We start from the raw sequence: 26,797 nt of genomic DNA, 5'->3' as shown, positions 1-26,797 counted from the left end.
CGCAGCAACAAAAATATAATATTCCAGAAACACGCTTTGCCGATCCAATCAGCTGTTCGTAACACTTCCTACGTTGGAATAGACGTCAGCGCGAACTTTTGCATGTCCGCCATTACCTGCCCGAAACCGGAAGTGACGTCATTTTCGCGGAAATGTAGTTTGTTTGTTTTTTTACCATCAGGGCCTCAAGTTATCTTTGACTTTATGACTTTCTGTGTCGTTTCTGGGATGCTTAGGACTCATATTGCACTGCTGGAAATAGTTTATTTTGATGCAAATGCTGCTTTTTTGCAAATTTGCACTATAATATTTATTTTAGTTTTTCCTGCAGTATATAAAAATTGGTGTATTTCAAAAATATAACTATGAAGACACTCAAAATAAATTTCCTGTGGTGGGAAACTATTTTGTGCAACTTTTTTGTATTTACAGTTTTGAGGGATAAGCCTCTTAAATTTCTCTAACTAGAAATATATGTTAAAAAAGCAAAAAACGATTTTCAATTTTTTTGTAGTTTATTGCACTTTTTTGCAATTTATGTAATTACTATGCACTTAATGCCGACATATTATTAAAATTTAGGCTGTAATGGTTGTATTGATGTATAGCAACTTGAAATGCTCCCAAAAATGGCTCTACAGCATGTAAAAATATAATATAAGCTCTGGCGGACTTGGTTCTATGGTAGGTCTTAAAGGGTTAATTTACTCTTTCTTACTTGAGGTCAAGCAGTTCACTTGTGGTGTGCAAAAATGTAATACAACAGTGAGTTAAAAGGTGCTTTAAAGCCCAATAAAGCTAACAGGAGCTGCTGAATCAGGTGACATGTCCTGTTCACCTATGCAGTAATCCTGCGGGGAGCCGTTTAAGAAAATGAGATCGCTTCAGCTTAAGACAAAACCAGTCACATCATCACAGGCGCTGCAAACATGCAGAGGATATAAACACTCATTTAAGTGCTTGATTCAGTGGTTTTTAATAAGAATTGATCAGAACATCAGTATGAATTAGAAGTAATTAAAGTGCTGTCTCATTCCATGAGACGTTAGAAGTGCTTTAAGGCACTGTCACTTCAAAGCATTGCACGCATTTCCTCCGATAAAAGAGAATTATTATCAGAATCCAAAAGACATTTCACTAATGTGAAAAGCTTTGCATCAATGTCTGTGTTGTTTTTTTTCCCTAACCCACTGGCCATGAATTAGAAGGTTAAGATGAAGAACAGTTGTTGTTTTTTTCTCTTTTTTTTAACAAGCTGTGTGCGGCATTGTTGTTTATGGATTCTATAGAAAGACCTCCATTAAAAATGCTTTAAGTTTTAGCAGGTGGAACACATGGTATCCTGTATATGTGAGGGAAAAGGATGGTACCTATGTTTGATGTTATCTAAATGTTATGTCAGGTGATGTATAGAAAGGGGTGAAAATGAAAGCTTGCTTTAATGTTTTTATACATCCTGGATTGTAAGAGCTCCACTGTGACAAATCCCCCTTGTGTGATCAACGAAGTACTACAGGAAGGATCAGAGTGCAGCTCTAGATCACAAAGCTACAGCATGCCGCAGGAAACATCAGAGAGCTCACCTCTGATGTTGACTTTTGTCTCTAAACGTCACCAGCATCACCTGTTGCTATCGATTCAGAATATGATTCTGAAACTTGAGAGCAACAGTGTTGTGCTGCACGTATGTACGGGAAAAAACTGTAACTCATGTATGTGCAGCAGCATACAACCAGTAAAACTATTATAGTAAATAAGTAATTAGGTATCTTAATTAAAATAAATAGCAATGTGCTTTACTTTTTTAAAACTTTTTTTAAACAATAAATTTGAAAATTTAACTAATTATATATTAGCAATATAAAATATAGTGCATACTGGTTAATTTACCACTACAGAAATGTAAAAAAAAAATTTTTGGTTGTTACTAGTACTAGAGCTGGGCCATATCATACCGTTCACGGTAATACCGGTATAATGTTGGGCAACGATTAGAAAATGAAATATTGTGATAGAATATGGGTAAAACCCGCATGCGCAGTGCCTTTGTTTTCATACGCACATGGCGGAAAAAGCATGGCGGCGACGGAGAATGAGAAGAGCGAAAGCAGATCGTTGAATGAAACGGATGAACCAGAACTGGTTTGTAAAAATGCTGCAACTTCAGTGGTGTGGAACTGGTTTGGCTTTCATCCGTCAGATACACAACAAAGCACTATTTTTGGTAGAGCATGCTAGCGGGCCGTCGTTATTACCGTGTTTTTTTGAAAATACGGCACACTTAAAATCAATCCTTTGATTTTTCTGAAAATCGACAGATTATAATCCCGTGTGCTTTATGTATGAATTCTGGTTGTGTTTACTGACCTCGAAACGATTTTATGTGGTACATGGCGCTCGAAAATCTGTCAAATGTTTTAGTACGACTTTGCTAAGCTACGAACCCGCAGCACTTTGATGGATTGTCGGAGCATTACGGCTATCGTAGGCAGGCACCTCGCGGAGTGATACGTACTGCGCTTCAACATAATATTACTGTATTGTGTGTGTATAACCTCTTTTTAAGTTTTGTGGATATTAAACATGGTTATGCTGAGGATATGTCGGCCAGTTTCCACTGGAAATGCCTTTTGGTTAAACTGTCAGCAAGGAATTTGCATTTGCACTGTTAAACTTTTATATAACTTTAATGCACATAAAAAACAGCTGCTTGGTTAAGTAAAATACATTGATGTTTGTTTGTTTTTTGCACTAATAAAGTTGAGGAGTTGTAAAGTATTTTGTCTAGTGTCAATTATATCGTCAGCGCAAATTTTCAAATGTATATCGTGATAAATATTTTTGGTCAAATTAACCAGTACTGTTAATTTAGGACACCTGTTGTTGGATAGTGGGATAATAAATGTATATTATTTTGATTGAATACTATTACAGTTTTTGCCCGTTGCCTGAACACATTTTGCAAAACTTTGCTCATTGTGCCAAAACCCTAAACACAAGTAAACATGACACAACACTGGGAAATATACCATTCACATCTGCACCAAATTGAAACTCTACTCTCAAAACCTAAACTCTGCTATCAAAACCTAACATTCCTTTGTCAAAATGTAACTCTGTTGACAAAATGACACATACTTGCATCATATGCAAACACTTACAGAGCAGGAGGAACACACTAATCTACTTTATATAAAGCACTGCAGTCTTTGATTTCCATTGTTCATTCAGAAGGCATATTTTCAGGAGACACATTTGCAAACAACCAAAAAAGCAAATAGACCTACTCAATATTGTACATTGCAGTACCATGAATTCAGATAAAGCAAAAAAAACCAAAACAAAAAAAACCCCATAATACAGTAATAGAAAAAACACTATACTGTAAACAAAAAATCATGACAATTGTGCATACGTGGGCTCATGGATCCCGCCGTCTGTTGGGGTCTGGCCACAGGACCTCATCAACATCGCAAGCAATGTCTTCTCCCGCTGGGCACCGGGGAAAATATCCTCTTCCATGTCAAAACCATCCATGGATTGCTGTCACCTGAATGTCGCCGCAGGCCTGTTCCATTGCCTGCAGAAGAGGCATGCGGGCATGTAGTTGGCGGTCATATACACGCCATCTCCAAGCCGAAAAAAATTCCTCTATAGGGTTTAAAAATGGTGAGTAAGGGGGCAAGCATACCACTTCAAGTTGACTTTGGTTGGAGAACCAGGCCTGGACCAGAGCAGCCCGATGGAAACTGACATTATCCCATATCACCACAAACCTGGGCTGATCTGGTCTGTTCTGTACAACTATATCATGGAGAGCATCTAGAAATGTGAGTATGTGTTGGCTATTGTATGGACCTAGTATTGCATGATGGTGCAGAAGCCCTCGAAGGCATATGGCGGCACATAATGTGATGTTTCCCCCGCGCTGCCCTGGGACGTGCACAATTGCCCTTTGGCCAATTACATTACGACCCCGTCGTCTTGTTTTGCTCAGGTCGAATCCAGCTTCATCAATGAAAATGTATTCATGAGGCTGTGCAGCTCCATCCATGGCCAAGATTCTCTGAAAAAAAGGGGAACATATCACTGTACTACAGTGCTACACATACAGCACCCTCACCCCATCACACAGGTACCTGTGTAGCTCTCAGAATGGATCCATGTGGTACTGATATGGTACATATTCAGCTGCTACTGGACTTCACCAATACTCTATTGTAAATGTAAGGGACAGTTACACGTACCCGTACATATTCAGCTCGAAGTCCTTTGACCCTGTCACTGTTCCTCTCGAATGGGACTCTGTAGAGCTGCTTCATGGTGATGCTGTGTTTACCCAAGATGCGTCTGATGGTGGTGATGCTCACATGGTCTATGTTGCTGAACACTCGCCTGTCTGCAAGTATTTTCCGTCGTAGCTGGTGGAGACGGATGGCATTGTCTGCCCTCACTAGGTCCACAACAGCAAGTTCCTGCCGTTGTGTGAACAGGCGTTGGCGTCCTCCCCCAGAAGGTCTTCGAGTCATTCTAGAGAAATACAACCACATATTGTCATCGGTTTGCTTATTTTTCTTACAGTACTTCACTGTATATACTGTATCATCCACTGTACAACACTGTACTTCAATATAAGTAATCATGGTATGTTTCACAGAAACTACCACTTTGGCTGCAAAAGGAGCATTAGCACCCTGCAATACCCTGTACACTTGATATGGTAACTGTAGAACAGTACTATGAAAACCATCTGAGTAGAGTAGAAGGCAGTGAGATGAAGACAGACCTGTTTTCTAGTCGGAATTTTCTTATTACAGATGCCACTGTGAAGCGGCTTAGATGTGGGTGGACTCTCTGCCCAGCTTCCCTCATAGTCAGGCCGTGGTTGATGACATGGTCCACCAAAGTTGCTCTTATATCATCAGAAATATGGGTCCGTGCATGGCCTCTTTGACCTCCTCCTCCTCTTCCTCTTGCTCTCCCTCCATCCATGCTTGCAAAGTTCTTGAATTGGCTAAACTGAGGGCTTTTTGTGGTTGGCTAATTGGTGTTCAGTTTTGCAAGTAAGTGCCTTCAGGTGTATATTTGAGTGGTTGCAATTACCCGATGTGTTTTGTATTTTGGATACATGTGTTTTCCAAATGGCACCCTGAAATTTCATTTTTGAACGAAGTGTCTTATGTATGAAATAGAGTGTAGTATGCAGGACCATGTGTGTTGCATAAAGGAGTAAGTGTGTTGCATAATTGCAACCAGAGTGCAAAGCAGCACTTTTGTTTAAGGTATGGGTACATGTGTTTGAGGTATGGTAACAAAAGCTTCAAGTTGTGTTACTTTAGTATAAGCATGGGTTTATAGTGTTCAAGCAACGAGCAAAAACTGTAAATGTATTCATCAACCACAGCGACCAGATATAGACCAGAAGAGAGTCTGACCAAGTTGTACATGCTGCTACAATGTAGCTACAATGTCTCTGATTTCATTGAGATAAAAAATGCCTGTGGACACAAGAATATTGATCAAACTCTGTGGGGGGGGGGTTTATAGCTCCCAGGTGTCTTTAGTCTCTTTTCCCCTGCACCTTTGATGACACATTACTTGCATTATTATTGTATTTGGTTCATTGTGCTTCTGTTAGATGCACGACCACACATATATTCATGATTCGATCACAGAATTTTAACACAGTGAAGATGTCGAATTTGTTGAATAAATTTAAAAGTTTGTTTTTAAAAAATAAACACTCTGAATATGGTTGTAGTGTATAGTAGCTTTGCATCAGTAATGTGTATACCTGTTTGATTTTGTTTCCTCTCCTCTTTAGCGAACGGTAGTGAACTCTTTATTGGCAGCGTCCGCTACGAGGACACAGGAGCTTACACGTGCATTGCCAAGAATGAAGTGGGAGTGGATGAGGACATCTCGTCTCTGTTTGTTGAAGATTCGGCTAAGAAGACTCGTAAGTCCTACAGAGTCACAGTTCACTATTTATGTAAGAAGTCAATATTTGAATTGATAAGAGTTACTCTAAAAGAAAAGCTTAGAAAATAATATTTTGGAAAAAATCACTCCCGACATGAAAGTATTGTGAAGGGTGAACTGAGGTACTGATGACACTGAGATCAGAAACAACACTGGTCAATTTGCCTGTTCGCCTCCCACTGCTGCTCATGTGGATCCACTACCTGCAAGGTTACTGTAAAAGAAAAGGACTCTGCTGTTTAAGCCAGCAGCCAAGTATATTTTGAGCAAAATGCTAATTTTGAACAGTTATGGGTTTTTTTTTTGATTGTGCACTTACTAATTGTTGAGAAATCTAAGCAAAGTTAGCACAGCGATACCTATTTATACAGACTAGGCTAGAACAAGACTAACATCATCCACAATAAACGATTGTCAGATCATCATGTATAATGAAATAAAATTCAGACATGTAATAAAGACATAGCACAAACAAATTACAGTCATTTACCAACATGTGGACAGCTCTATTATTTAAAAAAAAAATAAGCTTGCTCAAATTTGTCCTGTGCAGACAAGCGTCAGCAAATGCTCCATGCATCTCCTAAATTTTTAATGCAGTAAGTGGTGAACCTAATAAGCACCAAAACTGCTTTATGTCAGCTGACAGTGAGCCAATTCCCTATGCCTTCAGATGGTAGAAAAATAAAGAAGGAATCACCATATTCATATTAGACCAACAGTGAAGCAGCATTTCAGCAGCTGCACTTTAAAGCCACATTTCTTTTGCAGTAGTATTAAGATCAAACCACAACACTATATAGCTATCGTATCGTATCCACACCAAAGCCACACATGGCTGAAACCCCAACATCACCTCCATGGTCAAAACTGATTGTGAACAACAGTAAAAACTGAATCATAGACAAACGGGTGTTGACTTTGTTTCCACATAGAGAAGAGGTTGCATCAGAGCATCATTAAAGTGAGAAGTACAGTAAAGACTAGATTACTGCAAACCATATGTAATTATTCAGTGACATATGGATTGTCGATGGCCCTGAACAGATGTCCACAGAACACCTGTCCAAATACAAGAGACAGACTAGTATTACTAAGCCCTGTTTTTAATAAACACCACTTTTAAGCTTAAGTTTATGGTTTTGTGCATCTAATTTTAATTGGTGGCATCATATCCTTACAATTATCCCTTCCCTGTCCATGATTTCAATATCATAGACTTATGAATGCTCTTATTTTTTTAACAAGAAGTTGATTACCTCAGTGGGGTAACTAGACGAATGAAACTCAAAAGGCTGTGGTTTTGAGTCATATTCAAGGTGAGATGTTTCATCTCTTCTAACTGTTCATATAACGTGATTTTGTTTTCTCATTTTATTCTAATCAATAAAAAAGATAAGAAGGTAGAAAATAATAAGTAAACTCAAACCTTCTCTAACTCGAAAAGCTAACAACAATGTCTAAGCTTAAAATTGAAGACATAACTCAAACTGACGTTGTGGTAACGTTTTTGCAAACTTTTATTTTGAAACTATTTTTCAGCAATGACTAGACACTGTGAAAACATCGCCAACGATGTTTGCTGAGACAGGGTGGCACAGATAAAAGATGAATGTCAGGCACAATAATCTTCTATTTGACCCCATTCTTTTTTATAGTAGGAAACAACAGATTTTATGGGCGACATCAAAAACTCCACGCCAGAAGAATACAGTAGCATGTAGGTTTGTGTCTGTCTGTAATGTGTTTTCCTGAGGTTGATTCACTGAAGTAAAGAGCTGCTCGTGGGGAATAGTTCAGTCAGCCTATCCGGGAACAGGAACAATATACCAGAAGTATTAGCAAAATAATCATGTCTGCAGTTAAGAGATCCCCCTCTGTGAACACACACAGCAAAGCAGTCACTGTGAGATTTTCAGACCACTTTTGCTTTTCAAGCACTTTAAAGAGTTTTATTTTTGTTCCTAATAAACAAAATTGCTGTTTTCTCCTATTAATCTGTACTTGAAATACCATCATGACAAACTGAGAACATTTTGCAAATGTATTAAAAATTAAAAACTAAATTCTACAGAATAAAGTATTCAGACTCTTAAATATAAGAGTTGTGGGAGGCTGCTTCAGTAGCCGTTACCGCTTTGTGCCTTCTTGGCTAAGTCTATGGACGTTTGCAGTTCGCTTAGTCCTTCCTTCCTTATCACAACCTCTCAATCTCTATCAAGTTAGATGGGTGGCGTCTGTGAACTGCCACCTTTAGGTCTTCCCTCAAATATCTTATGGTGTCTTTGAGTTTTGACCAGGGCACTTAAGGAATGTCAGGTGTTTCACTCAGACTGGTATCTATCAATCTTGCCTTTACAGCAGAGCTGCAACATGAAGTGCTTCTGAGACTGCCATCCCTTAGGCAAGATCATTTATCTCTGTGAACACTTCTGAAACACTTAAGACTGACCTTTTTGTTAGTCCATAAAATTGAGTTTAAATCAATTTAAACATTTCAGTTGGTACTGTCAAGGGAAATAGTGAGGTCAGTGACAAATGAAAGGCAGCAGATTAACTGTTAGGGTCCAAATATACTTTATCTAGGACAATTAACTTGTCCAAAATTAGCTCTTTGTAATATGAACTCAGTGGGGGTTTTATGGCTTTGAATGGGTCTTGAGAGACTGACAATATCATAAGTCCTTTGACAGAAATCTGTGCATTTTCTTGTTATTTATGACAATTTCATGCATAAATATGCAAGCTGATCATATTTCTTTGCCTAAAATCTCTTTGGGGTCATCTAAAATGTTTCAATAAAGGGAAAAGCAGGTTTTATGAGGTACTACATTTTTTTATGGAGTAATCTCAGTTTTAAGCAGGTTTAACCTATCAAATTAAATACTTTAGCTCTCTGTAAAATTTTAGTCTTTCATTATGTTGCATCATTTGACATGTTAGCAATACCTAAAAAGAGCTCCTGGGTCAGAGAAAATTAAACAGAATAATTGATACCACGTCTTCTCTGAAGACAAGAGTTATGTCTTGATCTAAGAGGAAGCATGACCTGTCAACAGTAGTGAGGAACATTTTGTATCTGTCAAACATAGTATTTTGGATCGACATGGCATGACAGAACTTATCTCCTGTTTCTGAAGGCATTTTGCTGGGTTGGAATAATATTTTTCTCTCCTTTTTTTCTCCATTTCCTTTTGCTCAATGGCTGATTGTGCAGTTGCAAACATTCTGTGGAGAGAAGAAGGTAATACATAACACTTCTCAAAACACTTTTGCATTCTTGTGAATAGGAAAATGTGATGTGCATGTTTGTAGCTCTGCAGGGCCTGCAGCTGGCTAGCTATGACTTACCAAGATGTTTGCCCTCCTGTCCAGAAGATTCAGAGTTGTTTTGTTTCCAGCAAAACTTTTCTTTAAGTTTTCCTCCCTTGCATGCTCAAAGTGTTTCATCCTTTTCTTAGTGTGCTTTCTAACATTTTTTTTCAGGACACCTAAGGGGAACATTTGCACAGAAGCAGGGATTTTATGTATTTTACAAATAATACCACAGACCCAGCATGGTCGCTGCAAGAAAAGCAGCCTTGTGATTTTCAGCAGTATATAAATCCATCCTGTATTTATGGAATAAATATTATTACCACATCAGCATTACCACAAGTACGTGCATTCTAGTAGCAGCGCATTGAAAAACTTACTGTGGTTTAGAATAGAATACGAATCAAATCTGGGTTTTTTGTATACATTGCTACAAAGTATGTTCACCACAGGACTTAAAGAGTCAGAGTGGTTTAGAATACAGTGTAAGCTCTTGAACTGAAGTATTTGTATCTTGTTAACAGTGGGGGTTGTAAGTGAGCAGATATTTTTTTCCGCTTTAATGACTCATGTTGCATGTTTATGCTTCATTTTTTAAATTGCTTGGCAATAAAAATGGTGTGATACCTCACAGTACTTTTGTGCAAAAAGCAATATCCTAATAGTCTAACAAATCAATATCAACCACTAGTTTTTGTCTTTGCATACAGCTTGCATTTATATATGAATGCAATGTGTTTAACACATTTATTAGACCACCACCCACTGAAACGTTTATGCCACAGTTTCTTTCTTTATCTTTAAGTTTATGTAATGGTTAAAAAAAGTGATCAAATTGACAGATTTATTGCTAAACTATAATTATTTTGGGGCTCTATAATTTTTCATAATTGCTGTTTTTACAAAAAGCAGACAGAATAGTAAAGCACATTATTTTTTGATTAAGATGCGACTTTAATATTTTAGTGATTTCTTTATGCTTGATTAATTTCTTCTAATTTATTAGGTGGTCTAATAAATTTGTTAAGCACTGTATATATGTGTGAATAATGATATGTGAAGGACTAATAATTTGTTAGGGTTAGGGAACATAGGATTGCTGAGTCCTTGCTATGTTTTTAGCTGCTGTTTAGACTTAGCAGAATACATGTGAAAAATTGTGTTTTTAATTTATGTCTCTTGCTGTATTAGACTGTGAACAAATTGCCTTTGTAAGCGCTGTCAAACAGCTGGCAGTCACATACTGCCCATCCATGCTAACATGCTAACTGGCGTCTTGCTGTGTCTCCTCTGGCAGGAAAATTTAAATGCCAATCACAAATGACAGAAAAGATGGGAGCTGGATTTTTTAAATTTGTATTTCTTCCCTTTTTTTTATAAAAATTGACAATATGTTTTCCTGTCCGCTTGTTTTGACTTTTAGGGCTAAGTGTGGGAAACATGTTCTACGTGTTTTCTGATGAGGGCATCACTCTTCTTCAGCCTAGTGAATGTGAAATACGGAGACATTTGAAGCGGACAGAGAGGATTGTCGCTACCTATGTAAGTGCATGTGAATTTAATAATGAAATAAATTAAATAAGAAGAAGATACACAAAAAGTGCCCATTAGCTAATGAGTGACCTATAGGTGAGTTTCAGGCTTCCTCTATATTTTACTAAATAGATTTCAGGATGGTGGTGTTTGTCACTGCTGAGCAGATGTGTTTTAAAATCAAATTACGTGTGAGGTAGAAGAATGCCACTCAGTGTATTCTCCATCACTTTTTTATAGTAGGTGTGGCATGCATTCATCATGCCATGGTAGAACATAAAAGTATCTCGCAGTCAGTAAAAAGGTATTAGTTTCTTACACCATAATACAAAGAATGACTATGAGGTACCAGGTGTTTATATAAGGGAAACATGCAATTATCTTTTAAAATCTCGGGCATTTTGTCCTTTAACTTCAAGATCTTTGAGTATAGGGAGTAAATCAGGACACCCTTTCATTGTTCTGAAACCAGAAAAAACATCAAACAGAACAAACAAACTAAACATCTCTGTAACTGCCGTCAAAATAAAAACATAATGCAGCAGTGACTTTTTTTTTTTTTTTTTACTTGACCACTGAAGAGAGAGGACCCCACACACTGTAAAAGGGTCCCGCCATCTCCACATGTCTAACCCTTTGCAAATTTGGTGAGAAAGAACATTAATTCTGTGGATTTGTTAGCTTAAAGGCCAGTATGCAGGTCTTAGTAACCCATCTGTACTCGATAGCACTCCACTAGAAACTCAGGGCAGGGTTAGGTTTGGATTAACAGCCTTGCCTTTTTTTTATTACAGACTTTCATGTGTGATACTTCAATAAGATATTTAATATTATATTTTTCTAAAAATGTGTTGGATTTACATGTAGCTAATAAGCATTTACTTATTTACTTACACAACAGCATTGTGCAGTTGCTGCAGATGTATCCTCTAGAGGTGGGTTTTGATTATCGATTTATCGCTTGGATAATGTGATATTGATTCATTAAAATCCTGAATCAATTTTTAAATATAAATGTATTTTGCCCGAAACGCCAGAATGTCAGGTTAAACCTCCCAAAATTTCAACAACTGTGTTTACGTCTTTTTTTTGCGCTGGATTCTGAAGCTGCAGGTTTTATCTCTCTCCAAACGATATTGACTGAACCAGCAGCAAAAGAAGATCCAAACTATGCTTCACATTTCACTTCACATAAGCATCGTCATGAATTCCGTCTTACTTTTGCTGTTTTATTCCACAATAAAATCATACTTCCTGCAGAGCTCTCCGTCTCTCTCTCTCAGGAATAGTTTCCCATCTAAAAATCTCTGTTTTCTGCATTATTCACTTGCTTATTATTACACACCAGTCTACCGTTGTGTGCAGCGCTGTCGGCCACTGTTTTTCTTTTTTTTTAACTTTTTAAAATTACGCAAAATTGCAAAATGCTTAGCTGTGTCTTTAATAAAACCTCTGTAACTTTGCTCTGCTTCACTTCAGCAGCATCAGGTAATGTTCAGATGTTGATTAATGCTTTTCTTTCGTTTTTGTTCTACTGCAGAATATTTTTAAGGCAGCTATCAAATCTCCTTCATGTTTTTCTGTGTTTTATTCTCTGTTACTTTGACACAAAGACATCTGCTGTAATGCGTACACATCTGATGAAGTCTCACAAGTGTCAGCTTTCTTTTTATAGATATAAAAATATGGATATGTACTGATAAGTGATCAGAATTACAATATTTCTGACTGTCTGAGGCAAAATTTCCCCGAATCGATTAGATTCTAGAAATCAGTGACGATACCCAGCCTTAGTATCCTCCTGCTTGTCTGGCACAAGCAATCATGTCACATTCAGAATCTGTTAAATCCTCTTTCATTCCCATTCTAATGCTCAGTTTAAACTTCAGCATGTCATCTTGGCAATAACGACATACCGGTACCTACCTACACTGACTTACTGTCATGTGATTGGCTGATTCAGTATTTGTATTATTGAGTAGTTGAACAAGTGTAACTAACAAAGTGGCCAGCCAGTCTACATCCTATTCCCAAACAGCTCACCAGAAATCTCATCATCATCATCATCATCATCAACTTTATTTATAAAGCACTTTAAAACAACCACAGCTGACACAAAGTGCTGTACATTGGAACTGTAAAATAAAATTACATGAGATATAAATAAAAAACAAATAAAAGAAGAGTGAAATCATTAATTAAATAACTACTGCATTAAAAAAGAAACTAAGTCTCACTGAGGTTAAAAGCCAAGGAATAAAAGTGGGTTTTAAGACGTGATTTAAAAGTGGACAGTGAAGGGGCCTCTCTAACATGCATGGGCAAATTATTCCATAATTTTGGAGCCACAATAGAGAAGGCCCTGTCCTCTCTGAGCTTCCTCCTGGATCTCGGTACCTCCAGGAGCAGCTGGTCAGCTGACCTGAGAGACCGACAGGGTATGTGGGGATGAAGAAGCTCAGAGAGGTAAGGCGGGGCAAGACTGTGTAGGCATTTAAAAACAAACATAAGAATTTTAAAATTAACTCTAAAAGACACAGGCAGCCAGTGCAGAGAGGCCAGCACGGGGGTTATATGCTCTCTTTTTCGAGTTCCTGTTAGGAGTCGTGCAACCGCATTTTGAACCAGCTGCAGACGTGAGAGCAATGACTGACTGACCCCCACATAAAGTGAGTTACAGTAGTCCAGGCGGGAAGAAATAAAAGCATGGATCACTGTTTCAAGGTGCTGCCTCGAAAGAAAAGATTTTAGTCTTGCCAGTCGCCTTAAATGATAAAAACTGGACTTCACCACTGCTCTGATTTGGTTGTCCAATTTAAAATCACTGTCCAACTTAAAACCAAGGTCAGTAACAACAGATTTAAAATAGACTTCCAGGGATCCTAAAACAACAGAGGAGGACTCACAGGGACCACTGGGTCCAAACACCAACACTTCTGTTTTCTTTTTATTAAAATTTAAAAAGTTTCGAGCCAACCAAGCTTTAATGTCATCTAGACATGTCAAGAGAGGTTTTATGGAGATGGCATCCTTGCGTTTTAGTGTCAAATAAATTTGGCAGTCATCGGCATAACAGTGAAATGAGATCCCATGCCTTCTAAGGATAGAACCCAGAGGCAGTAGATACAGAGAAAAGAGCAGTGGCCCTAAAATTGAGCCCTGTGGGACACCACATGACAGAGGAGCAGAAGACGATTCGTAACCGAGAAGGCTGACAGAGAAAGTTCTATCTGACAAATAAGACCTAAACCAATTGAGTGCAGTGCCACCAATACCCACTACATCATGTAATCGAGAAATTAAAATATTGTGGTCTACTGTGTCAAAGGCAGCAGTTAGGTCAAGCAAGACAAGAACAACATGGTTACCAGAATCACATGCCAGAAGGATGTCATTAAAAACCCTTAGTAATGCAGATTCTGTGCTGTGAAGGGTTTTAAAACCTGACTGAAAAACCTCAAAGATTCCATTTTCATCTAGAAAATCTTTCAGTTGACTAAAAACAATTTTCTCTAAAACCTTGGAGACTAAAGGCAGCTTGGAAATAGGCCTATAGTTCGCTAAAACTGTGTGATCAAGGCCAGGTTTCTTAAGCAGTGGCTGTACTACTGCATGTTTGAAATTTGCAGGAACCACACCAGAAGACAGACTGCTGTTAATAATGTCAAGGACATACTGTTGTATACTAGGAAAAATTTCTTTAAAGAATTGTGGAGGGACAGGATCCCGTGGGGAACCTGTGGGCTTAATATGGCGAACCACATCCTCTAAAGAGGAGAGCGTCACAAGCTCAAACTGAGTGAAAACAGCAGCGCAAGGGACAGAGACAGAGGGGTCAGAGTCAGGAGCTGTGATAAGAGCCCTGATGGTGACAACCTTTTCAATAAAAAAGTTCAGAAAATCATTGCAAATCTCAGGAGAAACTTCCAAACAGACATTCAAAGGAGTATTAAGAACAGTGTCAATGGTCCTAAATAACACGCGTGGGTTATGACAGTTGGAAGAAATAATATTTGCAAAATATTCCCTTTTTGCCTCTTTAACAGTGTTCTGGTAGCGATGCCAGCAGTCTTTGAGAATTTGAAATGATACATGCAGTTTATCCTTTTTCCACCTCCGTTCTGCTCGACGACATTCCCTCTTAACAGCACGACTGCTCTCATTAAACCAAGGCTCAGGTTTAGCCTTAAGCTGCCTGGTTTTTAAAGGAGCCACAGAGTCCATGATTTTTTGACAGCAAGAATTAAACCAGGAATGTAGGTCTTATGTGTCAGAGGAAACAAAGTCAGAAGGCCCGCCGAGCTGATTAAAAGCAGCAGAAAACTGCGCAGCAGTGGCGGGGTTAATAACCCGACAGCACCGAGTAGCAGCGCCAGGTTTAACTGCGGTATATGTCAAACCAACGTTGAATAACACAGGCATATGATCTGAGAGTGCACAGTCACAAATCTCCAAGTCAGTGACAGGCAGACCATATGACAGAACAAGGTCCAGTGTGTGTCCGTGCTCATGTGTAGGGCCACGTACTGACTGTACCAGGCTAAAAGAGTCAATAAGGCTTAAAAAGTCCTTTACCAGTGGCTTATCAGGACAGCATACATGTATATTAAAATCTCCAACAATAAGAACACTATCATAGTTGGGCATAATCCCAGCTAAAAAATCAGAAAAGTCGTTTATGAAGTTCTTATTGTATTTCGGGGGGCGATAGATGACAGCGCAGAAAATCGGGTTTGTACGACTCACCTCAAATGAGGTAAGTTCAAAGCTGGAGAACGAAGGCTGTAGAAAACACTGCTTACATTTAAAATCCTTTTTGTAAACAGTCACTGTGCCTCCACCTCTGCCTGACGTCCGTGGCGAGTTAAAATAGCAACAATCCACAGGTAAAAGTTCAGATAGAACACTGGACTCACCAACACTCAGCCACGTCTCAGTCACACACAGAAAATCCAGATCACGGGAACTGAAGAAGTCCCGAAGAATAAAAGTTTTGTTTAAAAGTGATCTGGCGTTCACCAGGCCAATCCTAGCGGGAGCTGGAGTTGGCGCTCGGGGTTCAGGGGGTCCAGAAACCCGCCGCAGCGATCTCAGATTCCGATAATGTTGACAGCGGAGGTTTAGCCTGGGAGGGCATGGGCAGCGAGGCCGAGGAGCATGATCATCAAAGCCGACCACAGGCACCAAACAGGCATCAACAGGATCCAGAAAACGCCGAGACGCAAACAGCCTTGGCAAGAATCCATGCACTGGTCGGAAAACAGCAGAATAATTCTTTAGGTAAACCTTTAGCTTTACCAAGCGACCGCTTCGTTTACCCCGGCGACGAGGACGCTTTCGCCGGGAAGGTAGCGTGGGAACCCGGTACAGGTAACCCGGGGTTTCCGATGCAAATGGGGGCAGGGGTTGCTGCCCACCAGCTCCAAAGGACACAATATTTTGGACCACAGGTTTGAGGTCCAATAGTGTCTGGCGATCATACCTCAGCAGAGACTTTGTTTCATGGATGACACAAATTAAAAATAACATAAACAGGAACAAACTTGGCAGTGACAGACGAGCAGCCACACACACCGGCGCCATCTTGCCACGTGTGAACACAAAGTTCAAATGTTGGATAAAACCTTGAATTGCATAATTTAAAATGACAAGCAGTGGATTAACACTAATCATCGATTCTAAATTCAAAATGCCATTTAGCTTTTCATGCTGTTTAATATAGATGCTCATCTTTTAGTAAACAATGTCAGTAAGTATATAGTCAAGCCAAATTATAAAAAGTAAGTTATATTTAATATATATTGTAATTATTTAATTAATTTATTCCATTTTTTTAAGTCCATTCTATAGTTCTTCATTTCAGTCCAGTATGAAATTGCCACCTAGATCGAGGCCATCCTTCCTCCTCCTCCCTCTCTGATGTCATTGGATGACTCCTCAACTGACTAAACGTAATAGGATTACTCACGTCCATTAGTCAACAGCTCACAACTACAGAGCATATAGACTATATACCTGGGGTTTTTAATCCACTAGAGAACATCCTTTTCCTCGAGCAGGGCGCTTTAGATGGTAAAAGTTCTTGTTCTTTTGAGGGATTTGGGTTTTACAGTAGCCTGTAATTGTATTAGAGATCAATACAAACTCAATAGGCCATGTGTTAGCCAGTTCCTGCTATAAACAGCAGTTTCTCCACTTTGGTGAGGTGGAGAGGAGGTGGCAACTCTGGGAACACAACCTCTGTGTGTGCATTAATGATTACATCAGTATAATGTAAGTGAGGGAGTGTGTGCATAGTTGTCTCGTCAGCAAAGACGGTGGACTACAGGGCCTGCAGGTGACATATGTTGAGTCAGTCAATATTTGAGTGAAATTACTGCAAAGTCTGCCCTCTAAATGTTAAGGATGCAAACACTAGTTTTCTAAGAGAAACATCCAGAATGACTAATAGTTATTACAGATGCCATTTAGACAATCATTAAAAGTATAACTGAAATAAAGCAAGCAGTAGTAAAGATATGCACCTTAATATGCTAAATAATGTGCTTTGTATTTTTTAATTTAAATAATATTGTTGTTATTGGTATAGTCAAGACTTAATTGTCAGTTGTCAGAGTAAATAAAAGCAAAGAAATGCAGTTGCCAGCTCCTTATAGGTGTAGATTTTCAGATCTTTCTTATGTTTTTGGACTTTTCATTTAGAATTGTCAGCTGTATTTCAGAAGGTTTGGCTTCTGAAAATTAGATTCTTTTTTAACCATTTTCTATTATTTCATAAAAGGGACATGGTGACATTAAAGGGGAAAAAGAAAGTTGTTTTTTTTTAACCTAGCGGTAACCATGGATGAATAGTACAATAAAAAGCATCACAGTGCCGATCTTAAACACACCAGTAAATCCTCCCAACCTTTTCCCTCCTCTCTTGCTCTTCTCCTCCTCTCCTCTGTTGGCTCTTCCCAGGAGGAGATGTGCCCTAAAGGTGAGGGGGTGTCACCTCAACACTGTGTGTGGTCCTCAGCAGTCAACATCAGAGATAAGTACATCTATGTGACCCAGCCCCTCCAGAGCCGAGTGCTGGTGGTCGATATTCAAGCACAGAAGGTGGTGCAGGTGGGTGGAGCAGGTTATAAGACAGGCCTGTCACAACACACCAAAGACAAATATCCAACATGCTAAAGGGTCATTTTAATTTGCTCCATGCTGCTAACTGCTACAGATACTAGTGCTGATGTAAGCTTGGTAATGTAAGGAAAATAAGGCCTGCACAGTTTCTCTAAGCCTGGGCTCTGGTATGTTTGATTACAGTCCAATCCCCTTAGTTAGCTCAGCATAACTGATCCGATCATTAAAATCACCAAAAACTGTTTATGTACTATTTAAATGGAATTAAAACAAAATGTAAGTCTAATATTTTTTTCCTGTAATACAGAGTCCTACATGAGAAGGTCTAACTTCACTGCTATACAACAACATGTCACTTTTATTTTCGTTTTTTACATTGTGTTCTGCGTGGCTGTAGACCATTGTCAGTCAATCTCGTGCCGTGTCTCCTGTACAGTACAGAATGCGTTCAGCTTGTCAAATTTTTCTACAAAGATTTGAACTTTGAGAGTGTTTAAAAAAGAGAGAAAAGTGTGAAAATGTTCATGCCTGTCTGAGAAAAGTGCATAAAGTTTGTATTGGGGGGTTTTACAGCCTTAAAACATCTATGATAATTGTAAAAAAATAAAGTTGCGTACTTCACGGATTTCACCTATCGCGGGTTATTTTTGGATCGTAACTCCCGTGATAAACGTGGGACCACTGTACAAGTATTTGCACACAAGTCATCAGTAACAGTTATCGTGGATTATCTACTTACTGTACATATAGAGCTGGCAAATCATAATGTGATGGGCATTTATTCAGTCAACACAGTTGACATTCACTTGTTAAAAATGTGTCAAAACCTTTTGTCTGCCTGTCTTGAAGTATACTATATTTCAAGGAAAAATAAGAAAAAAATTAACACCTTTAAAATTAGCAGGGATACATTCAAGCAGAGTTACACTATATGTCAAACATCAAACTGTGAGACAAACCGAGTTCAGACTTGACACACTACTGAACTGCAACCAATGTAAGAAGCTACATGCAAGGTAAAATAAATCAAATGCACTTCAAGGAACAATATGGTGCCCAGGTGGGTGCTAGCTGCCTTACCATTTATCTTGCCTGTAACGGCTGTTTAGAGATTAAATCCCTCAGGGGTCCTTCCCAGGGTCAGCATCATTTACACTGAGGTGCAGGATGAGAGGAAATAGGCCTAACTCAAGAGGAAAGAGGTGAAAGAAGTAGTCACTTGATTGAGTCTGGATATGTTTTTATTTCGTATTAAGATGTTATTTTAAACCAGATCAAATATAAAAGCATATTACTGTTTTGAGCATTCTGACACACATCTACAGTAAGTGGTTCTTGAAGCTGTGATCAGCTGCCTGCTTTCCTTGTCTTTTTTTTTTTTTTTTTAACTTCATCCAATACTGTAAAACTGCTTTTTTGTCCTTTGCTCCCAATACCCTGCCTCTTCCACTCCCCCCTCTCTTTCTTGAAGATCCTCTTTGGCCTCTGGGTGCAGGCGGTTAATGCATCCTCCTTTTCTTTTTTTCTTTTTGCTTTGTTATCTCAAGACATCCTTTGTCACAAGACACATTTGTCATTTCTTTTAAGACAGGAGAGATGGTGGCAGGCTGCAAAGCACAGGCAGAGGGATACGGATGAACGATGTGTGTGTGTGTGTGTGTGTGTGTGTGTGTGTGTGTGTGTGTGTGTGTGTGTGTGTGTGTGTGTGTGTGTGTGTGTTAATCAAATAGGAAATTTAGAATGATCGATTCATTCTAATCTTAGAAAGGTGTCCTAACAATGTCTCACCTTTCAGAAACATCCCAAAAAGCATAAGTGAAGGAAGTCTTCTGTGCTCTGCAACAAAATCCTCAAACCTGTCTCTAGGATCTGTTTATATTGTCTGTAGCCGACAGTCAGACAGCTGAGCTGTAGGCAAAAGATTGGAAAGGACTTTATCTAAAAGAAGGAGTGAAGAAAATAAATATCTGAAGTATAAACATGCTCTCAGTGGAAGAATAACTGTATGAAATGGGTGATAATATGACCTGTTTTCTTTGATACCAAGTAACCGCTGCCAATGATTTGATCTGAGTCTCCTCAAGATTTACATGAGATGGTATGTATATGTCTAAATGGCATGGTATTTAAATGGTATTTATAAAGCTTATAGGTAAGAAACAATAGAGGTGTTCTAAATATTAGGTGTGATCAAAAGGTTTTGCACACAATTCAGGAAGGCCATGTAAATGCTGCAGCAGTAATTTTTGTAATTCAGGATTGTGTGTTTACACCCACACAGCCTAACTAAAATAAGAGACCAGATCATTAAAACAAATGTGTATGCTTTCCTTTAAAAGTCCCCGTGCAAACACAGACTGGCGTTGTTAGTTCAGGGACTTCACACACACATAAACGCACACTACTCTTTTCCCCTCAATATTTCCTTTTGTGCACGCTGTCGGCTGCTTGCCTCCTCATTTCAGCTTGCCAGATTCATCACAGCATACTGTGGTCAAACTTGTCATGTCCTGTCTGTAAGGTCTTTAGACATGCTCTTGTGACCACTTCAAGGTGCACATTTGTGATTTGCACCATGGAGTAGAAGCAGTACCTTATAAAAGAATCTCCATCAGCACAGACTGGGTGATATGCTGTGGTCATACTCGTAATGCGTCAAAAGGAAAACATTCAGCACAAATTACAAAGACATCTGGGTGCATTACAATGTGCCTGCTTACAGGCATTTAAAATATTTGTTTTTAACAAAAAAGTCTTTGCCTGATACCTAAATTTCAATTATTACCCCATGAAATGATAAACCATTTCAACAGCTTCACTTCTGAGTCAGTGGAGATGCACTAGATCCTTCAAATGTGGTAACTTTTAAAGAAACTTTAATGGGAATCACAGTGAAATTTCAATCAACTATGGGTCTTGCTTTTTTTAAAGATGATATCTGTCTGAAGTTTTCAATGGTATAGCCTCAGAGCATTACCATCCACAGGAAAAAAAAGAAAAAGAAAAATATTTCAAAGCAGAAATAAAGGAAATGCCCAAACTGCTGATTTTATTTTTGGGTGCTTTATCATTTGCTTATTATAGTGAAAAGTTGTGCACTTTTTAGAAAGCCTTCATATGTTTCTGAACCCTCCCATCCAAAAATTCCCAAAAGACACCAGGATGAAGGTTGTAAACATGTGGAGAAGCTACAACGACAGAGGCTAGCGTGGTTTTCATGCTGTTCCAAGCAAGAAAATGGCACATTTGTTATCTTTCCCAACAAAGGGATCTAACCTTGACTATGATGTGTCACACCTGTGCCAGCTAAGCCTCCCATTGGGTCCAAAGACAAACAGCACATCCGCTAATTAAAAAGAACGCCAGATGGCAAAAACCTCTGTGTAGTTACTTAAATAGTAAGTTTAAATTCACTTTGAGGCTGCAGTAAATCAGTTGCACAGAGTTGTCGTTTAAGATTTTGTTATGAATTTTCATTTTTCTAAACCCGATCGATCATCTTTGCTCAAGGAGCTGAACAATATTCTAGTTTCCTGAATGATAGAAGTGGTCCTCTATGGCATCCATATGCTTTTGTACTTCTGTTTTAGTGATGGATGCTGTCAAGTGACCTACAGGAGATCATCTACAGCACAGATTCTATCTAGAATTAAAACTTTACTTTGTTTCAAGTTTTTTGCTGCTACAGCTCTTTCACATCTAGCCAGCTTAGATTGTTATCACTGTGTTTGGGGTTTTCTTGGAAAGACATGCAGAAAAACTGTAAAATGTGTCAACCTTTACTATATCTTTTTCTTTTGTCATCTGCCAGTGGAGCCACTGAAAGGCAGCCCTATGAAGTGTTTTGGAATCAGTTCAGATTGCAGTCCACATCTCTAACCATGCAACTCTACTAATAGGTCAAAAATTGGACACATATATTCTGAACAATAACTACTGAACAATATGCCTGATTTTTTTTTTTAAATTGATTTCATGGAATTTTTAATTGTGATTCATGGAATTTAACCGCTGCCACACACATTTTGAATAATAATATTTAGTGTGCTTGCCTGAAACAAATACTTACTGTGTTTGTTGGTCTTATGATATATATACTTGTAATGTTCACTTAATCATCTATTTTTATTTTATTTCTTTAGACCAAAGTTCTCTTAACCAAAATTGGGGCAGACCAAACCACAGACAAATTACAAAATCAGCATGTATTATTGATATTTCATTTCCTGTGGAGTAAAGTTCAAAACACCTAAAAAATCAAACATCAAAATCCCATTTTGATTGAGAAAAAGAATGTCAAAATAAAAAACAAAATGCTAAGAAAACAAAAATAGGACGCTTAAATGTATATCTGAGATTTACCATCGTAACCTTTTCGTCTTATCTTTTGTTGGAATCAGAGCACAGCAGCGTTGGATGGTTTTGGCTCTCAAAATCAATCCCTTTTCTTTAAGTCAAAACAAGCATACCCCAAGTTCTTTATCCTTAAGAAAATAGTGTGATCACTTCATAAACAAAGAAGTTTTTTTATATATATATATCTTGTTGTAAAAACAATCATTTAAACAAGTCAGACCTTAAGACCACCGTTAAATAACACTTAAGTATGTTGGGCTTTTAAATGACTGCCTTCCAGGTTGCTGCATTTAGGCCTTACCCCATCTTTACCTCTGCTTCTATTATGTAGAAACCAACACACACATACATCTGCTCATACTATACATAGGCACATGCTGAGTTGACACTTGGCTGACCAGTGCAGAACAGAGGGCTGGACCTCCCATTACTGAACAAAAAGCTTGTGGTCTCGCTCCACTGGTGAGGGTGTCAGCAGCTCCCTGTCCACCCAGCCAGAAGCAGGGTAATGGATTGTGTTACTCCTCATTGTTGACATTGCAACAGATCTGAGGTTTAGTATATTCCCATCCTCTCCCTTCTCTCTCGTTTCAATTCTTCTTTTACTGCTTCCCCTTTCTGCTTTCGTCACCTGATGTGTGTCAGATACCTTAACCAAAATCTCTTCAGCAGTGACATTATACAGGTTTTGTTTACATCTGTATATCCTATCTCCTTTGCACTCCGTCAGTGGCCTGACGTGATAAGAGTTTTCTGTTGACTCTATGTGTTACAGAGTGGATTTTCTGGTCAGCAAGTATACTGCTCTGTCACAAATCCACGCATCATGTGTACTGTATAGCTGTTACGTGGATTCAGTTAGTTTTGATCAGATTATACTGCTTCTAAAAAATCTGACCTGTTTTATCTCCATTGTATTCAAGCAAAACGTTTAGCATGTTGCTAAAAGCTTCTTAAAGGTTTGGCAGTTAGCAGGATTTAAGTGTTAAACAAGTTTTTCTTCTTTTTAGTATATTTGCAAAGCCAATTTTTAAGGGTTTTTTAAATCCTACTTTGTTCACATCTGTGTTTGCCATCATAGTATGTCTATTATCCACACCCCTTTTTGCTGGAACAGCACTCTATTATTATAATCTCAGTGAAACATTGTAAAGCCATTTGAAACACATTACATCCATAATATGATAAAACATTTTGGTTGTGAAAACAGCGATCAAAAAAGTGCGCAGGATACCTTTTATCACAGAGACTGCCTTGTAAAACATTTGCTGGGAATGAAATGAAAGGATCAGGATGTTCTCTAAATTGTCTTTAATCTGATAATTAATAGTTTGTTTGTTTTTGTTATATTTGTTTTGCCCCTTCTGCATTTTCTACCACCATGAGCTATTCTCCTTTCCAGTAAAGAGGACTAATTTCCCACAATTATTTCTTTGTCCCACACTCTCTTTATGTCCTGCAGGCTGTTGCAACAGACCCTTTTCCAGTAAAGATGCTTTATGATAAATCACATGACCAGGTGTGGGTCCTAACCTGGGGGGACATGGACAAAACCCACCCAACACTTCAGGTAAGTGTGAAGTACTTTGCAGCAGTTACTTTTGATAGACAAGCTAAATGGTTCAACTTAAATTACAGCTCTGGGAATGAGAGGGAACTGGATATTAACTATTAAAGGGACACTTAAGCATTTTGTGCTTTGTTTTGTCTCCTGTCTGCAAAAAAAGACAGGCTATTATTTTGGATATCTTTCTTTAATAAGGAACAGGGAGCTCATCGGTGTCGCAGGCTCGCTTGTTAATCAGTGAACTGTAATCATCGAACATAAAACAAAGCTTGGAGCAGCTATAAAATTACAAAACAGACCTGCTTTTTATCATCCGTCTACACTTGCTTTTTGGTGGTGTGTATTTCTCAACTCTTGATTCGTTCCCTGGGAGAGTATAATCTGCGTTAGCTGTAAAAAGTTTACCAAGTGAGGAAAAACCTGGCTTATAACTAATTGAGCACACTTGTGTGCCAGCGTCCTTTGTTTATGTGATAAGTATTTGTGTGACAAAAACTAATCTATGTATGTTTTAGAGCATTTACCAAGCCAGCAAAACAGCAATTCACAGCTGTGGTGTTGTCGGCTTGTGCCGAGCGTCCCTTTGGGCTGCTGGTGCTGGAGGCTTCACAATTGAGAAATGATCACAGGTGTGGTTGTATTTAATCCACCTCAGGGGATGGGTTGTGACAAGGGAATAGGGAGGAAGATGCAGAGAGGGTCGAGAAGGTGGAGGGAAGAGGGAAGAGACCAGAACTGGCACCGATGGAGGATGATGCTGTTTTTAAAGGGCTGGTATTTTTAGGTCTGCCTGTTTTGCATGTGCATCGGTGGAAGATAGTGTCATGAGTAAAGCTACCAAGGGATCGCACTGTAATCTCTGTAAATGACAATAACATGTTTATTGTTCTGCTTTGTCTCTTTGGGTGAAGGGACCGCATTGTAATTAAGTGCGGCCCTGTTTTCTGTCTTTATGATTTGGAGACGTTTATAAGGATTGTGCAATAATGATACAGTCAAATTTACGTGTGTTTCACTTATTTTCAGTATAGATTTTTTTCCCTACTCCAGTTATTTCTTAAGCTCTCAATTTTTTGTGAAATGGTTCTATGAATAACACTTCTCCAGGATACTGTAATGGGTCCATTTTACATCATTATTTTTAGTTTTAATGTTAGATTCTTTCAGATCACAAGGTGCCACTACGCTTTGGCATCAAAAAGTAGTGAAAAGGATAACTGCCTGTACGTGGGTTTTAACAGTTTTCCACTGATTTATAATCTACATGGCCAGACTCCATATGTGTGCATAGATTTCCAATTTCTTCAGGCTTGCACTTCTTCACAGAGTGTAGGTGCATAAGCTGGAGATGTGTTTTTGTGTAGTTATTCCGTTTTAAGGGGAGCACTCAGTGGTTTTGAACTTCTATCAGAGTTGTAATCTTAAAAACAGCAGAACATTCTATCAAACAATGTTTTTCATCACAGAAGAAAACATGGTTCTCCCTATTTTAATTTTGAAACAAATACAAAGAGCAGCTTTGCATAACAGCTGTGCAGAAAATGCATTTTTGTTATTTTCATTTTGTTCATTTCCCCCTCTTCCTGCCATGGTTCAGAAGTAATGAATAATTAGTGAACAGGGTAGGAATCAATCAAAAAAATGCAATTGCAGACAAACTGCATAATGGATTGGAGGCCACATGGATCACACCACAAATAAATGGTCTGATAATGTCATTATCATTTGGACTGAATGTAATTGACCTGTTCAGCAGCAGCCTGTCGCTACCAGAGGCACCGCTTCGCTTCGGCAGATCATACATGTGTATGAGTGCGTGTCTCTGCTCGTGCATGTTAATTTGAGCACTCGAGATGTGCGGCTGCACGCAGGTGTGCATTCATCTCAGTGTGTGCGGCATTTTTAAGAAGCCAAGTTTGAGGATGGCTCAGTAATTCTGCAGAAGCACTGAAGAGAACGTGATTGTCAATTCATTAGGGAAGACAAATGGAGGAATCTCTGCCGGGCATAGACAGTCATAGCCTTCCAGACTGTCAGTTCATTCTGTGTTAATGTGCTAAGAAGATATTTAAAACACAAATAGATTTTGTTTTGTTATTTTTGGTTTTGTTGCTTTTTGTTTGTGTTTTCACACACAGCAAAATAGCAACTTTTTAGCCTGGGCTGGCCAAATCAAATGAGTTTTTTTATGCTCTTAATAAAAGGTATTTTAATCCCCCATCCACCAAACTTTACACTTTGCACAATGCAGTCAGTTCTCCTGGCAATTGCCAGACTCATCCATTGGATTGCCAGATGAAGAAGCTTGATTTGTCACTCCATTAAACATGTTGTTTTTAATTTTCCAACCTTAACCAAGCTGCTATTTTAAAGTCTCTCACATATAGGTTGCTTGCTGTTGACCCAGACCATGACTTTCCCCAAAACTTTACATACACCCACTACCTCTGAAATAGATCCGCCACCCTTGCCACTAACCATAATGAAGCTATTTTGAGTCTGACTGGAGGCTTGAGCTTCTTTGCCCTCTCCATACTTGCTTCCTGTCATCTCTTTAGAAGTACTGTCAATTAAAGTAATAAAAGAGGATTTTAATTATTGCAGCAGTGATTCATTACTGTCGCGCCCATAGGGGCATCAGTTCAGAACATTCTGACATATCTTTCTGGAAGGCAAGTCTAAACATATTTTGCTCTTTAATTTGATGGTTCTTTTATTAAAATGTATATGTTTTTTAATTTTCTCAATGCTCATTTTCGCTAAATTTGTATCATGTTTGTAAGAGAATCTCAAGCAACTGTTTCATATTAAAAGAAGTTGACATAAACAATTGTTTGTGTCTTACAAATGTATGATATAAAACACAGAGTCAAAAAATGCAAATCATTAACTTTAGCTGTTCTTGCATGAAGCATTAATCAT

General features: G+C 38.5%; 2 protein-coding genes across 4 annotated transcripts in view; one reads left to right on the top strand and one right to left on the bottom strand.

Moving 5' to 3' along the window:
- Window positions 1-26,797, top strand: part of fstl4 (follistatin-like 4) — a 225,043-nt gene that overhangs the window by 191,295 nt on the left and 6,951 nt on the right. For all 3 annotated transcript variants that reach the window (XM_004561753.4, XM_012922011.3, XM_012922010.3), the window contains 5 exons: window positions 5,825-5,959; window positions 9,200-9,226; window positions 10,721-10,839; window positions 17,791-17,940; window positions 23,771-23,878. In XM_004561753.4, the coding sequence (XP_004561810.1) occupies window positions 5,825-5,959; window positions 9,200-9,226; window positions 10,721-10,839; window positions 17,791-17,940; window positions 23,771-23,878 (539 nt within the window). The remainder of the gene's footprint in view (window positions 1-5,824; window positions 5,960-9,199; window positions 9,227-10,720; window positions 10,840-17,790; window positions 17,941-23,770; window positions 23,879-26,797) is intronic.
- Window positions 913-5,308, bottom strand: LOC143420711 (uncharacterized). The gene is made up of 4 exons (XM_076888816.1): window positions 4,787-5,308; window positions 4,248-4,530; window positions 3,551-4,066; window positions 913-921 (listed from the first exon to the last, which is right to left on the bottom strand). Exons 1-4 carry the CDS (start codon window positions 4,990-4,992, stop codon window positions 913-915), a joined length of 1,014 nt encoding a protein of 337 aa, XP_076744931.1. The 5' UTR covers window positions 4,993-5,308.

This window comes from Maylandia zebra, linkage group LG10 (assembly GCF_041146795.1).
Source record: "Maylandia zebra isolate NMK-2024a linkage group LG10, Mzebra_GT3a, whole genome shotgun sequence".
Taxonomy (NCBI): Eukaryota; Metazoa; Chordata; class Actinopteri; order Cichliformes; family Cichlidae; genus Maylandia; species Maylandia zebra.
Note: the sequence above shows the minus strand (reverse complement) of the source record. Positions and strands in the feature narration are given on the sequence as shown.